Here is an 18,445-nt window from a genome sequence, read left to right as displayed (position 1 = left end):
CGCCAGAACTTTCAGTTCAGAATCCATGCAATGGTCCAGGAACACCTGAGACAAGATGAGATGTAGAGGGTACAGGGAAACTTGGGGAAGGAACCATCACTGAAAGGGAAGAGAGCAGAGAGGGTGATGGGCAGATGGGGCTCAAATTCTTTCTGCCATGTCTGATAAGATCAGGCTGTAGTGAAGCCAATGGGAAATGTCCTGGTCCTGCAAACTCTGAAAGGTGCAAAGACATCTGCTCTCCCTGAGCAGCAGCCCAGGGAAAGGGGAAGGCTGGGGGAGTATCAGAGGTCTGTGTGTAAACAGTGCTTTAACCTGGCTTCCTTCTCTCTTTCATTCTTATACACCAACATGCAGCTGCTGCCAGTTTTCCACTCCCACGACTTTTGTTGAGCAGATTGCATTAGGATGGATGCCGCAGGTCTCCATTAGCATTTATTTATCGTGATACTGTTTGGATCTCATGCTTACAAATAACTTACAGCTTTTGTTTGTGGAAATGTAACTTACATATTTTATTAGGCTTTCTGTAAACCTCAGAAAAAATGTCAAAGAAGTGCCTCTTAACAGCAGCCTGAACTACAGTACATAAAACCTACACTAGCATTATTTTTTAATACCACAAGGAAGCCTGTTAGGCTTCCACAGTTTAAAAGGTTTGCTGTCATCGTAAACTCCCCCTACAATAAAACATTAACAAGTCTAAGGAGTTACTTTGTAAGATGTGCATAGAGTAGTGTTTGAATTTCTTCAAAGCTTCCTTATGCAAGTGGGGCAAAGCATGAACATTTGGTGTGCTCCCCCAGCAAGCTGCCTTTGCCTGCTCCAGCACAGCCCAGCTCGGGGGAGCAGCTCTAGGAGCAATTTGCTCACCTGGCAGAGGGGGACAACACTTACCTGGGATTCATCAGTCCCCAGTTTTCACTGGGATGATGTAAAATGCATTTGGGGCAGAATCAGATCTATTTTACAGTCCCAAGTTGTTTGCATCATCATTGTAGACATGGCACTTTGGAACAGGGTTTAATGGCGTTGTAGTGTTGATGGGTGGACTTGATGATCCTGAAGGTCTTTTCCAGCTCAAATGATTGTATGCTTCCGATTCCATAGGCTCACCTCTGTTTCTTGCAATGAACTCATGCTGGGTCTGAGCGCTGTCTCCATTCCAACAATTCCCATTCCACTGTTTGCACATTTTATTAAGGACAAAAAAACAAATCCACCCCTCTTAAAGCAATGATGTCTCTTTGAAAGACGCAGATGGCATAAGATGTGCTTTGTGACCACATGAGGAAATTCTGGGCTGTGCCCACTTTGACAGTATCCCTTTAAAAAGCTGACAGCAAAGGCTCTCCACAAAGGACCGCCAGGAGCCATAAAATACACTATTTGCTATGCTATCCATTTCCTAACCTAAAAGCAAAGAGTATTTATATGACCAGCTACTCTAAATAAGCTCCTGTTGTCAATTGTTAACCACGGCTGAAGCACTGTTCAAATACGTGTCTTGAGTCTGCCCAGTTTACAAGATCACAGAATTGCAGAATCATAGAATGGCTTAGCCATCTAGCTCACACCAAAACCTGCCCAGGTATTCCTGACTTCAGCTCTGCAGATTTGAAAATCCAACTTAGCTCCCAACAGATTGCAGTTTCCTTTCAGGACCGAAATGGAAAGTTAACAACTGTACTTATTCAAAAGTGTTTGATGTGCTGAAGATGACCAAACTTTCTGTGAAGTTTTCATGTAGCATTGGGCTGCAAACAGAAACATCCCAAACCATCCCAGCTCGTCAGCAACCTCAACTGATCATCTTCTCAAGTACTCTGGAAATCAGACCCTTTGTCTGCAGATTAAATACTTTCTCCAGCTCAGCTTAAATGTAAACAGAAATCTGCTTAACAGAATTATTTCCTTTCAGATTTAGTCCATGCAATTTAAAAGTGTGCAGAAATTTAACAGCTGCAAAGAAAAAAACAGTGGAAAAAAGCTAAGGAGTACAGGGATTAATCTTTCCTCCCTTGTCAGCCACAATTCCCATTCTTATTTAAATAGTGGTGAAATATTATGAAGCAAACAAACGTTAGCAAAGATGAAAAAGGTATGAAATCAATTATTTACCTAAGAAAAAAACCAGAGAAAGAAAACCCCAGTCCAATTCAAGCCCAATACCAACAGTTTGTAATTGCACATAATAGCTTTTTGACATTATAAACTAATTGGTTTATTGCTTAAAGAGTTGTAAATTCTGTTAGATTTTGCTTCAGTTCATTTGTGCATCTCCACCCAAGACCTCCTGCCCACCACAAATGAATCTGTTTGTTCCCCACAGATAAGGGTGGAAAGGACCTCTGGAGATCATTTAGTCCAACTGCCCTGCCAGAGCAGGAGACCACCTAGGGTAGGTCACACAGGAGTAAATCCAGGCAGGTTTGGAATGACACATCCAGATGAGACTCCACAACCTCTCCCAGCAGCCTGTTCCAGTGCTCTGTCACCCTCACAGTGAAGAAATTTTTCCTTATGTTCACGTTGAACCTACTGCACTCAATCTTGCACCCAATGTCCCTTGTCCTATCACTGGGCATCACTGAGCAGAGCCTGGCTCCATTCTCCTGACGCTCACCCTTCACATCTTTATAAACGAGATCACCCTTCAATCTCTTCTGCTGTATTCTTTCAAGCAGTCCCCTGAGTTTCTTCCTGAATTGAAAGGCCCAGAACTGGGCAAAATATTCCAGATGTGGACTCAGGTCAGAGTAGAGCAGGAGAAGAACCTCTACCTACCTACTAACCACACCCTTTCTAATACAACCCAGGATGCCATTGGTCTTCCTGGCCACAAGGGCACATTTCTGGCTCACTGTCTTCCTTCTGTCCACCAGGACAACCTGGGTCCCTTTCCCCTGCACTGCTCTCCAACAGGTTTCAACAACTTTATTTTATTCTGTTTTTATTTATCTATTTCCATTTCCAAGGACCTGGAACATGTCTACTTGTGAAATGAAAAGCTCATCAGTACTTCATTAAGGCTGGCTCTATCATCTCTTAATTTATTACATTCAACATTCTCAATTTCCTCGCTACACGTAGAGCCTAAAATGCCCATTTTTAGTCTTCTAGTTAGTTGTTCACACTGTAACAAATAAAGCACCAGTGCTGGAAATAAATATATAACATTTTGTAGAAAAATAGTCATTTTATTATTGCAAAAAGATGCCACATAAAATTTGCACTGGCTTTCATCTCATTTTCAAACACGTATGACCTTGGAGTTTTTAACTGATGTTATTTACTATTCTGTGTAGAACTGAGAATCATTAACTGATGCAAGTTTAGAAGGAATGCATATTTATTTTGTTCTTTGGTTAAGTACTGTTTCTACACTGCTTCATAAAGACAGATAACAGGGCAATAAACTTGGATAAGAAAGGCTGAAAACGTTCTTCAAACTAACGCTCATTTCCCGCTGTTTTCACTGTTATAAATCCTTACATTTAGGCCAAAGATATAAAAAGGAAGAAGATATCTTAAAAAAAATAGTTTCCACAAGAGTCAAAAGTGTATCTAACAATATATCAGGGTCCCAAAACTTTCTGAGTTGGTTTATCAGTCAGTGCTGTGTCTCCAAAGTCATTGTCAACTCATCATGTCTGTGCTGCCGGGATCCGCAGCTCCCTCGCTGCGCAGAGCCTCAGCCATGTCTCTTCGGAAGACTGACATATTCTGGGTGAACCTGGGGAAAAGAAACACAATGGTTGGTTACAGGAGACCTGATAGTGAGAGATGTGCTTCAAGGACTGATCAAAAGAATAACTATAATGCAAATTTTAAATGGAAGGAAAACCAGAGAAAAATCCACAACCAAAGTCATGAGGTGCCCTCAAAAGCCAGTCCTGCAAAGTATTGATGAGCAGATAAAACACCAATGGGCAGCACTAGAAACTCAGCTTAAAAATCTGCTGGGAGATGAATGCAACGAGAAACCCTTCTGTCTCATGTGACTCAGAACATGTTCTTTCCCCCAGACCTTAGCAAAAAGCTCTCTGGGACATGTCCAGATGGCCACCATGGCCAGGCTCTCTCAGCCCTACCTTCCTCCCTCGTGAGTGGTGTCAGAGTTCAACCTGTCTCAGTGAAATGTGGTACCATCACCCATCTGCCACAGAATGAACTCACAGAAATAGTCCCCAGCACTTCTCTCCAGGCAGGTGCAGGACATGAAGTCCATTCCGTAGTTTCACACCTGGGACTGAATGCCAACTCTGACTCATCCTGTACAACAGCCCAAGCCTGGTCTACTCCCTTGGTCTACCTTTACCTGAAACAAAGAGGCAAGATGCCATTTATCACATCTATGGATTGCAGAAATCCCCAAACACTCAAACCCCCAAAGATTTAAAATGCCAGACATAGACTGCAGCCTGCATTTAGGGCTTTCAAATGTTCCTTTGTTTGTTGCCTTGATGCTCTTGGCTTTGATTGTGTCAGACTGTGCTGGCTCACTATAGCCAAGCTAATAAAGCTTTCCTGAAGAACGGCTCCTTAGGGCTCCCTTCTGCTAAGGACTGCGTGGACAGGTGCCTGCAGAAGTGATGGGATCTCAGCAAAGGTCTCTTTGCAGGACCAGGGGTAATAATCCTGCCTGCACTGTACTGTACTGTGCTTTATGGGTATGTCTACCAGGAGTGTGGTGAACTGGGGCTTGCTGTATGTGGAAATACAGGATGCAATTATGAGTTTATTCTTTATTCTATTCATAATTTTTTATGTTTGGGATTATTTCCTTGCTAATGCAAATTGATTTCTGCTCAATTTTAAACAATCACAGTTAAATGAAGCCTCCTGTTCTACAGAATAAACCTGAGAAGGATTACAAAGCCAGAGTTGCAAACAGAAAAGCCACCCCATTAACTCATGCTGCTTGTTGGAGAAATGATGGCTTAAAAGTCTTCCCAAGTTAGACAGGTGGTGACGCTGCTGAGACAGACAAGCTGCTGGCTTGCCCAGTGATCCCTGTCCCTTCACACCTGCACCCAGCCCTCCCTGCTGGCACTGCCACAGCAGCTCTCCCAGAGTTTCAGGTCCACTGCCTGAGTGGGCCCCACAGCGCTCCAAGCTGAAAGTCCCCTTCAAATCCATGGGCACTGAATCAAGCATTTGCCCAATCTAGTACTTGCTGGCATCCTAAATGATGGAAGCTCCTGCATGTGCCCTGAACAGGGAAAGCACAGAGTTGGATTCCCTACCACCACCCTTCATGCCTGCCTGGAGGGGCCAGGGAGCTCAGCCCACCCAGCTTCATGGGGGCTCAGGCTGGATCAGCCAACAGTCCCCCCTCCTTTGGGTCTCCAGTGCTCAGAAAAAGGCAGCTCAGAGAAAATGAACATCAAAGTAGGTTTTTCTCAGAGTATGTTATCTTGAGGGCTTCTTGCCTTCAATAAATACAAATGTAAGTAGATATGGAACCAAGAAGCTCAGTTTTTCTTTTAAATCGCTGAAAGATTTGGGTTGAAGGAATCTTTAAAGGTCATCTAGTCCACCCCTGCAGTGACAAGGGACATCTGCAACTAGAGAAGGTTGCTCAGAGCTCCAAACCTGACCTGGAATGGTTCCAGGGGTGGGACATATCCCACCTCTCCGGGAACGTGCACCAGGGTCTCACCACTCTCATTGGAAAAGATTTCTTCCTTCTCTTCAGTCTAAATCTCCCTCTTTTAGTTTAAAAACATCTCCCCTCATTCTGTTGCAACAGACTCTGCTAAAAATATTGTCCCCATCTTCCTTATAATCCTGATAGACTGCTGAGCAAAATGAAACCCTGGGGTATTTACAGCTCTGAGTTGAGACCACGTCCTACAGCCCACCACTGTCAGCTCAGTGGTGCCTTTGTTTTCCCAGGCATTCTCCTTCTTCCTGGTGGCTCTCTGCCTTTTCCCCAGTTTTTTTGCTGATCCATAACATAAGTTCCATAGAAAGCCTGTTTGATTGATTAGTGCCATGGATGTGATCTCTGTGCTGCTCTGGGTTTGCTTCCAAATTCCCCTGTCTCTGGCTGTCATCCACAGTCAACCCAGAATGAACTTATTATGCCTTTAGTATTGGATCTTAGTAGGGAAATCAAATACATTTGTGGAGACTACAACTAATGCAAAACTACTTAAGAATTAAACAAGTTTAACATAACTTTCACACTGACAAACAGAGAAGAAGTCAGAGAAATCAACAAATGGTTTTAGCCATCACTTCTCTCCAAGCCTCATTCAAGCCTTCCAGGAAGTTCTACGGTCTGGACTTAGATTGTGTCTCTATACTTTCAAGGTTTGCTTTGGCTGAGTAATGCAGCTAGCTAGTAACAAAATGTTAGTGTGAGCATTAAATTCAGACAAACTGGTTATTCCTTTTGTGAAGGCTTCTGTTGTCAAATGAGGGTATCACTGGGTGAATTTGGCATTAAATTAGGAAATAACATTTCTGACAAAGAAAATAGACAATTACGAAACGTTCAGGCTCTGACTGTGAAGTCACAGGGTGAATTCCCTGACAGGATATTACCTCTCTTTCAAAAACCTGCAGCTTAAGGCTATCTGGAATACTTCCTATTCTTTCCAGTTAAAAGTTTTCATTTGTCTTATTTTTTCCCCCCAGCTTATTTATGTGTTATGAACTCACCTGTCTCTGTTCTTTACCAAAAGATTTTGCTCAACCCCTTCCATGAGATTCCTGAAGCACTGGTCAAGGATTTCACGTTTGCTGTCAGGCTGGCTGGCTATCAAGGTTGCCCTTAGTTCACTGAAGTACTACAACAACAAAGCAGAGAAGATTAAAGATGAGGTTTGGAAATGTAGGCCCAGTTACTCACCTACACCTGCAGAACTCCTGAGCAAGTGCTTTGTATGTTGCCATCTGAGAGAGGAGCCTGGCAAACAGCACACAGGGGTCTAGCTGAGTTTGGTTTCAGATGCTGCCTCCCTGAACTGCCCCGGCGGTGTATGGTTGTGTATCATGACTGAAGTTTAGTGGCAACAGGTGATATGCCACTGGACAAGTGGGTGTTGGCTACCTAACCAGTTCCAGTGCAGAAAGCCATCCAAGAGAAGAGGCAGAAAGATCCTTGACTACTCTGTCTTTCCAGAATGGTGGAAATAAGTGCACTCTGCTGTGAACTCCAGTCACTTCAGTGTTGTGTTGAGAGACTCATGCTTGCTTCTTCAGAAGCTAAGTGATGTATATAATGCTCTGCATCCCTATTCCCATTATATTCTGGCAGATCTATGGATTAGTTAAAATAGAACTTTTTACCACTTTAGGAAAATACTGGTTTAGTCTAGAAATACAGGGCAGGAGGGGACCTCTAGTGCTACCCACTACCCTATTACCAGAGACAAGCAAGTCACGGAATCCTGTTTAGCCTTTATCATATTGGCAGTCCATGGTGTAAGTACTGAGACAAATACTCAGAGGAGAATGAACCATTCTGATCAACCTGTGCCCAAGCACCTCATAAAGCTTCTGAGTAGTCTGCTATTGCAGTCAGGAGGAATATTGCTGCTATTCCCCAAATTTCTGGTGTGTAACTTGGTAAAGGTAAGCTGGAAATCCACTTTCAGTATCCAAAACTTAGTAGACTTTGGAGGCTAACATAACTTAGAGGGTGTCATAGAGACTGTCTAGAGCACAGAAGTCTGTGATGTATTTTGCCAGATTAAAAAACCTTCAATAGGATTAAACCTGCTTAAACATTAAATCTCAAATTAAACAGGCCTCTTTTTCATCACCATCATTGCTCTTCCGTGCATACAGAAAACAAGGGGTAACAAAACGTAGTAAACCCACGATGCCAACACTAGGCCCTGACAACTCAGTGGGACTAGAGGAAGTGTTTACTTTAATGTCTGCTTGGCAAATAATTCAATCCAGTTCCTCTCAAACCAGAAACATCCCCTGTTACACCTCTCTGCTGATCACTGCTGCAGTGGTGGAAGTGAAAGCAGCAGCTGATCAAATAACTGGGTCCCAAACTACTTAGGAACTTGTAACTGAAAGTCACCTGGGAGCTGGTGTAGAAGATGAAGTATTTGCCTGCACCAAGCACATTCCCAGAAGCCTTGTCTCAAGGTGACAAATGCAGAGTTCAGTGTAGAGAAGGCCACCACCCAGAGAAGTGGTCCAGCATCCACAAGTTGTTTCAAAAGAGACATTCCAAGAGTAGCCTCAGTCAACCTCAGAATGGAAAAGTGTCAACAGCATTCTCTGTCCACATTAATGGGTGCAGAATACCACAGCATTGCTGCTTCAACACTATGGAGCTGTTCTGAGCCCTGGGCTTTCTCAGGCTTCTCTGCAATAATATCACTTCTTTCTTTGTATGTTCCTTGGTTGGGACAACAGCAAGAAGAAGCCATGGTTGCCAGATTCAGGATACTGAAGGCTCTTTCTGCCAATCTCTCATCCCTAGGATTTAAATTAAACTTGCTGCTGTGCTTCAGTGTGGGAACACTGTCAGGAGCCACGTGGCGCAATCCCATTTCATACTAAGCTGATACTGTCTCACAAGATTTAATGTTGGTTTAGAGTGGACTCTTTGATGCCTGATTTGCTGTAATTGGCCCTTTTGGTTCAAGGAATTCTTGATTTTTCTGAGTCTTCAAGTAAACCTGATGCTTTCCCTTTGAGAACTATAGGCAAAGAAGATCTGACTAAAATGAAAGAACAAATAGTAGAACATGGTAAATGAGTCCTTTGCTATCTCAGGAACTGTAGGGAGATCCTACCTGAAATAAAGGAACCTATTTCCAATAAACAAGCCAGCAGAGCACTGGAACTGACCAAGAAAAAAAAAAAAAGGACTTTTACAGGCATATGCAAGTACAGGTTCTGCTTTTTCTGAACACTAAATGAATAGCCTTGATGCAAAAGGGACAATACAAATCCTGTAAATTCTATCTCATGTTCTCCACCCCTCCAAGAGAAATGTAAGACCTGCTTGTAAGTAAAGGTGCCTGTACATATCCATGTCTGCTAAGCAAAACACATCATCATTAGAACTAGTCTAATTTCAGTAAAAAGAATATTCTGCCACTCACAAATTTATTCCTTATGATTTACAGCTCCATGGTTTTATCTTCAAGTGAAATATTTAATTTCTTCTTATACTGAAGCATCAAACCCACATAATTAATATGTAGTCAGGCTAATACTTAAACACTATAAATCAGAAGCATCATATAAACAAAAGTGTCGTCTTGAACAAGATTGGGAATGCACAAAACTACTTATTTCCCACTTTTATAATGATGCAGTGACTCAGAGCAGATAGAAAATGATTAGTTTTCCTTCCAAAGTAGGAAATATTGCTTCCATCTGTAAAGTATAATATTGTGATGTCATAAAGTTTTCCTAAACACTGAATTTGCCCTTATTCCCTCTCAATCATTTTAAAAGAACTGCTCTCTCTTATAGAGCTTGGATTTAAATCACAATAACACACCAAGAAGATGAATGACAGTGCTATTGGATATGGCTAAAATTGGATCCTTCAGCACAGGTGAATGATGAGACAGCGCTTCTCCTCTTGATATATTTTCTTCTTCTATTAGTTTCCTTCCATAGCTGGGATTTCAGTTTGAATTTTAATGTATGCGGTTGCTGCTAATCTTAGTGTCTTATTTTTTTCCAGCACCCTCTTATTGTATAGACAATTCATTCTCCAAAGCAGTAATACACTGAGGCTTGTGACTGCCCAAGAGATAAAGCAATTCAGAATAAAGTTAGAGCTGCCTCTGAAGTATGGCAAATACAACAGGTCAATATCTTCAGAAGCAATGCCTTGCCATACAAAAAATGCACACATTCAGATCAACTCACATTCATTTACTCAGATGGTTTCCATTTCAGACAATATTTTCTCTATTAAGTCACCAGGGAAACATGATGGGTAGATCCAAATTCATAGTTTCAGATTTTATTGAAAGGACAAATTGCAGAGTATTTCCTGGCTTACAGAATCTGCCACATGTGCATACAATCCAAATTGCAATCAATGCCAGTACTTAAGCGTCGGCGCTCAGATAATACCCCTCAAAGCTAGGGAAACCTTTCAGAACAAGAAACTGGTTAACTGGTTTTCTAGGAAGCACTTTTTCTGATGTGATTTCCAGCATGCTTGTTTCATATTTCCATCTAAAAAGCCAGCTGAGCTTGCATAACTTTGACTCCTGCCTAATTCTGGTAAAGTGAAGACACCCCTTTAGTAGAAGGTTAATTATCTGCACGATGTGAGGTTGGGGGAGAAGTTGGGGTGAAGGTTTGAGAGCTTTCTTCATTAAAATGAAGTCACTAAGCCTCTGTGAACCAGTCTGTAAAGCATACAGTACATGAGCTGAACCCACTCTTCTCTCCTAATGAGAGCACAATGGAGTGAACTCCCAAGGGAAGAGAGAGGGGATTTGAAGTGCAACAGGCAGCTTGGTTCTGTGTGAAATAATTATTTCAACTGTTTGGGCACGTGAAGAGTGAATCTGGTGGGATTTCATAAATACTCACTTTCTCATTGAGAAGTATAAGTCCAAGCAGTGGTCTTGACACAGACCATTGGTTTCTGCAGTCTTCAAAAATGATGGTGTTCATTAGGATTGACATCATCTGCAAGAAGGTTCAGAGAGTTTACATGAATGTGGATAACGCCATCACACTGCGTCATGTAGTGAGAAGGAAAAATTAATGAAACCTTTAGTGACTGTGCAAAAGTCACCAGGCAGATGTCACATAGCAGCATGGTATTACAAGAGTCATTCTTCCAAACAAATAGCTCCATAACCAAAACCAGCAGGTGAAGAAAGGTAAAGAGATGTCAAAGCTCAGCTCTAAAGAGAAAGCTGAAGTTAAACCAAACATGAATTGAGATTTAGAGCTGTGTTAATTTAAGGTACAGGCTTTGACTTTACTACAGGGATTTGCCCTGTTGTCACACTACTTCTAGCAGAGCAATGCACGTAATGACCAGTAATCTATATTAGTTTCAGATTAATCCCCAGCTGCTCTTTAAGATTCTGGTTTTCTGACTGCCACCTTTCTTTGTGTACAATCCTGGAAGGCAGGTGAAGGTAACACACCTTGTTCTGATGAAAGCAGTCGTGATTACAGCATGAAGCCTGTAACTCACTGCCCCTTACATCATGCTTAGAAAGCCAGGCTCTGATTTTTAGACATTCTGCTTTACTTTTGTGACTTTAGAGTGCTCTCCAGCAGGGACAAAGCCACTTCACCAACTTTATAAAGCATGGAGATCTATCAGCTCATACAATTAAGTCCTACTGGCACCCAAACAGAAGCTACATAATTCACTTTGCTTGTTGGCAGGCATGTAACCAGATCCTTCAGCTAATGCCACATGGAGCATTCTCCCTCTGAGGCCACTTCTATACTTCCAGTGCATGTAGCTAGAATGGGTGAGACTTATTTTAGGGACTGGCACAACGTTTGTAAAAAAGAAACCACAAAATAACTATAGAATCCATTTAAAGATAAAATGCTGTAAGATATCCTTGAGATATGTTAGTCCAAAATGCCAAGGGCCACAACATATAGGAACCTAAAAACATTACTCAGAGATTAAACAGAGTGAAAATTTGTAAAATGTCACCAGTAAATAGTTTGACTCACACTTATAAAATATCTACACCCTAAAACCAAACATAGAGGAAGCAGAAAATTATTAAATCCTTTCTTCTAGGCCAATGAGTAGTTACGAGCGGGGTCTCCAGAGAGCTGCCACACTGCAAACTAGCCTGTAATAACTGACCAAGGCGAAGTCAAACAGCATGTTTCACTAAATGAGAAAGATGAATCCTAGCACTACAAACCACCTGCAACAGAAATATCCACAAATCATTTGAGCTTTCAGATTAGGAGCACATGGGCTGGCGTGGGAAAAGCCAATTCTTCACCTGACTTCACAATTTACACGTTAGGCAAAATATTTCCCATTATTTACAGGACCAGAGCAGTTCTATAATGCTTTGGAACCAACACAAACAATTCAGAACCTCTGCATGAGCGCTAATAATATGGTTTGACTTGATGACCTTAAATGTCTTTTCCAACCAAAATGATTCTACAATTGTAACAGGGGCTTGTTTTCCAAACATGAAGGATATTCACAACTTCTCATGATTCATTCATCACCAGGTTTTCATCTCTGTAAATCCAACTCTTAGGAGAGAGGTGTGGATTTTTAAAGTAATTAAACAAACTTGCTTAGGCTGTGATTTAGTCAGAGCACCATGACTGACACACCCATATTTCTTAGGAGTGCTGTGCATGTAGAGACTGTCAATGTGATGCTTAACCTCAACAGGGCATGTGCCACTTCTTCAAACTCCAGCTGTGACATTAAACTCCAAGTGACATCCACATCTTTCACACCTCATGTGATCAGTGATTTGACTCTGTTGTCATCAGGAGAAACAAGTCAACCCTTGCAGGAAAGAACTTCTATATACTTGAGACACAGCTCCAAAACAGGCTCATTTTATTGCTCCCCTAAGTCGTTCAGGTCATGAAGGAACGGCAGCTGCTTAAGCTTCTGAAGGAAGCTCTGAAGTAATGTGCTGCCTTCTTTGGATTTCATTTACTGATACACATATACCTAGGTTTGTATTTATGATGGCAATGCGTACAGAAATGATAACCACCATTTTCTAGAGATGAGATCTTAGAACCATAGAATCACAAAACTGTCTAGGTTGGAAAAGACCTTTAAGATTACAGAGTCCAACTGTTAAGCCAGCACTGCTGGGTCATTACTAAAGCATGACCCTCAGCACCGCATCTACAGGTCTTTTAAATCTCTCCAGGACTGGGCACTCCAGGGCTTCCCTGGGCAGCCTGTTCCACGGCTTGTCAATTCTTTTGGAGAAGAAATAGTTCCTGTATACACTGTAAATCTCCCCTGGCACAATCTGAGGCCGTTTCTTTTTGTCCTATTGCTAGTTACTTGGGAGAAGAGACTGACCCTCACCTCTCCACAACTTCCTCTAAGGCACTCACAGAGTGATCTTGCCCAATAACATCTACAACCAAGGAGATGAAGGTAGTTATGTAGCCAGCACTGCTGCCCCAGAGTGACCCCCTGGCTCCGAGGCCATTGGCTGGAGCCATGTACTTGAGCAAGTGCTCAGCAGATCATGGCAGCAGCACTGTCTCCAGTGTTACTGCTTTTGAGAACTGCAGAACACTTCCCAGATTAATGGGCTTCAGTGTGCCACTGAGATACATCAGCATTAACCATCACATTTTACAGAAGGACTGCCTGAGCAACAGTCTGTATGCAAACCCCCAGTGGCAGAGTGAACCTGAGGCACCTCCTCAGCCTCCTTCTAGCCATCATTCAACCTTGGCCATGCTGTGCGAGAGACCTGCTGTCCCTCTCAGCAGCAGAAGCTGGCAGTGTTCAGGGGGACTAGCATGTATTTAGGATGCAGATGCCAGAAGGAAGCCCATGCTATGGTACACTCTCCTTGTCCACCTTTGGTGGAGCCTCATCAGCTGACTGGCAATCACAAAGCAACTCAATGGCAAAGCAAAGCACAGTGCACAGAAGCAGAACTGCCATAATATTTTTTGGGGTTTAGGTGGAAAATACCCTTTTGATAGAAACTGAAACATTCTGCTTCAGGAACAGGACTTCTCAGATGCTGGCAAATACCCACTACACCTCTCCCTCAGCTGGGGAGCTGCCTGCAGCGTGGGGCAGGCTCACATACTCATGCTGACTCAGGGAAAATGCAAGGTCTCAAGGCAGGAAAAGAGATATTAGAAAGAGAGCAGAGGAACAGATAATCTATTTTCTCCTTACTTCAAAACAGCAACCTTGCCTCTGTTCTTTTATCTTAAACACAGGGCATCACTTTATCTGGTTCAATAATGTTTCTCCTGACACATTTGTTCTTTACAGAAGGAACTATTGACAGAACAGGCAAGAGTAAAGAACTGTTCTTCCAATAAATTAATTCTTCAGAGCCTCTGTCTTGGATGGAGGAGGAAAATGTTGGTCAAGATAACCCTCAATATGAAAACTTGAGAAAAAGGAAGCTAGAAAAGAAGAAGCTGCCTTTCCATTAAAAGGTTTTTCTCTTTTTTCTTCTTTTTTTTTGCTGCTCCATGTTACTAAGAGAGAGCACCTGCATCACTGCAGATCCCTTAACTCATTTCTTTCTCTCATATATTGGGATGAATATTTTATTCTGCTGAACCTAATCCCATTTGAACATCAAGAACATTCTATTGCCAACAGAGACCGCAGTACGGATTGCGTTACAAAGGGTTTAGAACAGTCAAGAACACCCACAAATTTCAATCAGCACTTAGCAGGTAATAACACTCCTTATTTCCATTCAGATTTGAAAAAGGTTCAGATTTTTTGTCCAGATGGAGGTGGGTTACAACTGGTGTCTCCCAAGGGCCCATACTGGGACCAGTGCTGTTCAATATCTTCATCAATGACATAGTGAGACTGAGTGCACCTTCAGAAGAGTTGCAGATGATACCATAGTGTGGCCAGCAGGAGCAGGGAAGTCATTGTGCCTCTGTACTCTGCACTGGTTAAGCCACACCTTGAGTACTGTGTCCAGTTCTGGGCCCCTCAGTTTAAGAAGGACATCGAGACACTTGAGTGTGTCCAGAGAAGGGCAACAAGGCTGGGGAGAGGCTGAGTGAGCTGGGGTTGTTTAGCCTGGAGAAGAGGAAGCTCAGGGGAGATCTCATTGCTCTCTACAACTACCTGAAGGGTGGCTGTAGCCAGGAGGGGGGTTGTCTCTTCTCCCAGGCAATCAGCACCAGAACAAGAGGACACAGTCTCAAGCTGCACCAGGGGAAGTTTAGGCTGGAGGTGAGGAGAAAGTTCTTCAATGAGAGAGTCGTTCGCCATTGGAATGGGCTGCCCAGGGAGGTGGTGGAGTCACCATCCCTGGAGGCGTTCAAGAGGGGATTGGATGTGGCACTCGGTGCCATGGTCTAGTCATGAGGTCTTGGGTGATAGGTTGGACTTGATGATCTTTGAGGTCTCTTCCAACCTTGGTGATACTGTGATACCAAGCTGAGTGATGTGGTTGATAAGACTAAAGCATGAGATGGCATCCAGAGGGTCCTGGACAGGCTGGAGAGGTGGAGTGAGAAGAATCTCAGTAAGGTTCAATAAGGCAAAGTGCAAGGTCCTGAACCTAGGTCAAGGCAACCCTCAATATCAATACAGGGTGGGTGATGATGACATTGAGAGCAGTCCTGCAGAAAAGGACTTGGGGGGGCTGGTGGGTGTCAAGCTGAACATGAGCCAACAGTATATGCTTGCAGCCCAGAAGGCCAATGGCATCCGGGGCTGCATCAGAAGCAGCACAGCCAGCAGATGGAGAGAGTGGATTTTTCCCCTCTGCTCTGCACTGGTGAGATCTTACCTGGAGTGCTGTGTCCAGCTCTAGAGCCCTCAGCACAGGAAGGATATGGACCTGCTGGAGTTGGTCTAGAGGAGGGCTATGAAATGTTCAGGGGGCTGGAGCACCTCTGCTACAATGACAGGCTGAGCGAGCTGGGGTTGTTCAGCCTGGAGAAGAAAAGGCGCTGGGGAGACTTAACGGCAGCCTTCCAGTACCTGAAATGGGCCTACCAGAAGGCTGCAGAGGGACTGTTTACAAAGGCCTGGAGTGACAGGACAAGGGGCGATGGTTCCATGATTTTTCATTGTTTAGCAAATGAAATTTGGTAGGGATTTATAGCTCTAGCTTCAGACCGTCTGCTCTTAACTTCAGAGCTGCGATTACTAATTTAAACGTCCTTCAGAGTTCTCCGTTCTTTTGCCATCAATTCTTCCTGTATCAATAAATGGATCATCATTTACTAATTATACTAGAAAGATTTAAATGCTCCAAGATTATTAAATACCTTAAATTTTAATCTGTTGCTTTCAAATATTTATTTTCCTAGACAACCTAAGCTTTTGCATCCATATTTTTCAAAGCCAAAACTTGCAGATGAAATCATAAAACTAAAATCTTTACTATGGAAGTGAGGATCAGCCCATTCTTCCTGAACTAAAAATATTTAGCTGTCAGAAACAGCAAATGAGTTGAAATTTGCAATATAGAGGAGTTTAAGAATCACATGTCTTGGTCCTGTGCCTTATGAAATCCCATTAGACCAACAAAGAGCCTTGAACAGGTGGTTCTGGAGCAGCAGAAGCGTGGAAGGCTGCTGCTGCTGCAGCAGATGTGGGCAGTCTTGGCCTCCAGCACTGAGTAACAGGCTGAATTACATCCCGCAGCTTTGCTTCTGAACACCTTCTCGACTCCCATCCTGACGCTAATTTTCATTACATACGTAGGAAGAGAGGAGAAATTGTGAATGGAGGGAGGGTGGAAGAGAAAGAGGGGCATCAGACAGAAAACATCAGCCAGGAACTGGGCTCACACAGCCACAGAGCTCTTTTCCACGGTCTTTCTGATCTGAGCCTGCTACAGCTACCCGCAGAGCAAGCTGCTTCTTCAGCTTATACATGCGAGAGTCCTCCAGACCTTTGCTCACAAAATACAGCATTTCACCCTGCTCAGATGTACTTCCACTACATGCATTTCAATAAAAATTAATAAATAAAATATCATGATTCAACAGCTGAAGCTTATTGTGAGGGACCCAATTTTGGCCTTGTTGTTCCTGCTTATGAAAAATTAAGGTATACTTGGCTGAAAAATCCTCAATTCCTGGTGTCAGGACAAGGCATCTGAGTAACACACTGCATTCCAGCTGAAGGACTGAAATACGATTTCAGTGTATCTTTCACAAGCTATTCCTACCAGGTATATGTGATGTTCTGCTGGGAGACTCTTGTAGTGTTTAGAAGGGATGAAGAAGGGATGGCTATAGATGGAAAAAAGAAAAGAGTTACAGGAATATAGAGCTTGGCATTTCCCTGGAGATGTCTTCAGAACTGGCTAAGGGGCTCAGTATGGGACAGTCACTTGAAGCTTGTCCAAATCATGCACCAGCAGAAATAATCATAAAGTAAACCTGTACTAACTTCAGTGAAACCTGACTTTATGTCTGAAAGAAAACCAGAAGCATATCCTCTAAAAGATACATTTAGGATAACAGTTTAATGTTAAAAAAGTACCTGCCATGTGCCCAGGACATTTCCTGCCCCAGACTCACTCCAGTTTCTCTTATTTTTTTCCCCCTTTCTTTTTTTCCCTCCCTGTTAAAATAAACTGTCATATGTTAACAGCACAGTAACACAGACCAGCAGTGCAAAGTAGGCTTTTCAACCTTAGACTCCATCATCTTCTACCTTTATCCAGCAGTGAACTGCCTTTCAGGCAGCTGACAGCACCACAAAGCAGATGTTTGTGCCTCACTAGGGAGTAACAGAGCTGGAACACGGCAGCAGCCACAGCCTGCTCACAGCAACAGATTCTGCCCTACACCAACAGCTTCTCACACAGGGATTTTAGTGTTTTTCCTCTAATTTGAGGGCATGTTCTAAGATGACAGAATATGTCCTTTTCAAATGGAATGTTTTGTGTGAAGGACTGCAATAACTGGGACCAGTCTTGCCTATCAGAACTGGGTCCATCTGTCCTAAGGGAGCTCATGCTCCTTGGTGAGCTGGCATCCATCAGAGGAAGAGATGCCAGCTGGCTGCTGGAGACTCACCTATCGGAAAGCAGCAAGTCTTACAGATGGATCAGTTTTGCCTAGTCTAAGGGTTGGCTGCATTAAATACTGGAAGCAGAACGGTTAACTGCAACAACACTAAAAATGCCTGATGAATGAAACACCTCCTCTTTCTGCAGGGAGGAGGGGATACATTTCATTAATTATTACCTTCCAGGGTGTGCTGACTTGCTTCTGTCTGTGCTGAATTTCATGTAAACCCTCTGCTGAATGTCACATACTCGTATGCTGCCTGAAGTGCTAGATTTTGTATCTGGGTATCTGCTGTAGCTGACAGATGTTTACAAACGTGTGTATCTGCACAGCTTCTTTTTGCCTATCCATCTGTGCTCCCTGATAGACAGCAAATTATTCCACCTCAGGCTGGAATAATTTAAGATTGTAACATCAACCCTTAATCTGCATTTTCTAGCTGGTAGCATTCAGAGATTTTTCAGTTACATACACTAGAGTGTCATTTTAAATTAACCTAAGCTGTTCATTTAAGGTTCAGCCATTTACAAACAAGTGGCTGTAACTATACAGCAATCCAGCTGGTTTTAAAGATGACAGAACTGTGATTAACTGGGACTTTTGGAATGCACAACCTGCCATAATTTGTAATACAAACTCCACATTGCACAGTCTTACCTGGGAGGTGACACTGATGAAGTCACTGTCTGCTACCAGCAGCTCTGACCAAATGACTGGTTACAGATTATTTAATTCTCTTGGGAAGAGGGAA

General features: G+C 42.9%; 1 protein-coding gene across 2 annotated transcripts in view; it reads right to left on the bottom strand.

Annotated features, from left to right (window-relative positions):
* Positions 1-3,153: 3,153 nt before the first annotated feature.
* The window catches only part of RANBP17 (RAN binding protein 17), a 155,604-nt gene continuing 140,312 nt past the window's right edge, over positions 3,154-18,445 (bottom strand). The window contains exons 26-28 of one of the 2 annotated variants that reach the window (XM_054168231.1): positions 10,546-10,644; positions 6,673-6,800; positions 3,154-3,736 (exon numbers count right to left, since the gene is read on the bottom strand). In XM_054168231.1, the coding sequence (XP_054024206.1) occupies positions 3,640-3,736; positions 6,673-6,800; positions 10,546-10,644 (324 nt within the window). In that variant the 3' untranslated portion in view covers positions 3,154-3,639. The remainder of the gene's footprint in view (positions 3,737-6,672; positions 6,801-10,545; positions 10,645-18,445) is intronic. The other variant, XM_054168232.1, reaches the window with a different exon arrangement.

The sequence above is a fragment of the Dryobates pubescens genome, chromosome 16 (assembly GCF_014839835.1).
Source record: "Dryobates pubescens isolate bDryPub1 chromosome 16, bDryPub1.pri, whole genome shotgun sequence".
In the NCBI taxonomy this organism is placed as follows: Eukaryota; Metazoa; Chordata; class Aves; order Piciformes; family Picidae; genus Dryobates; species Dryobates pubescens.
Note: the sequence above shows the minus strand (reverse complement) of the source record. Positions and strands in the feature narration are given on the sequence as shown.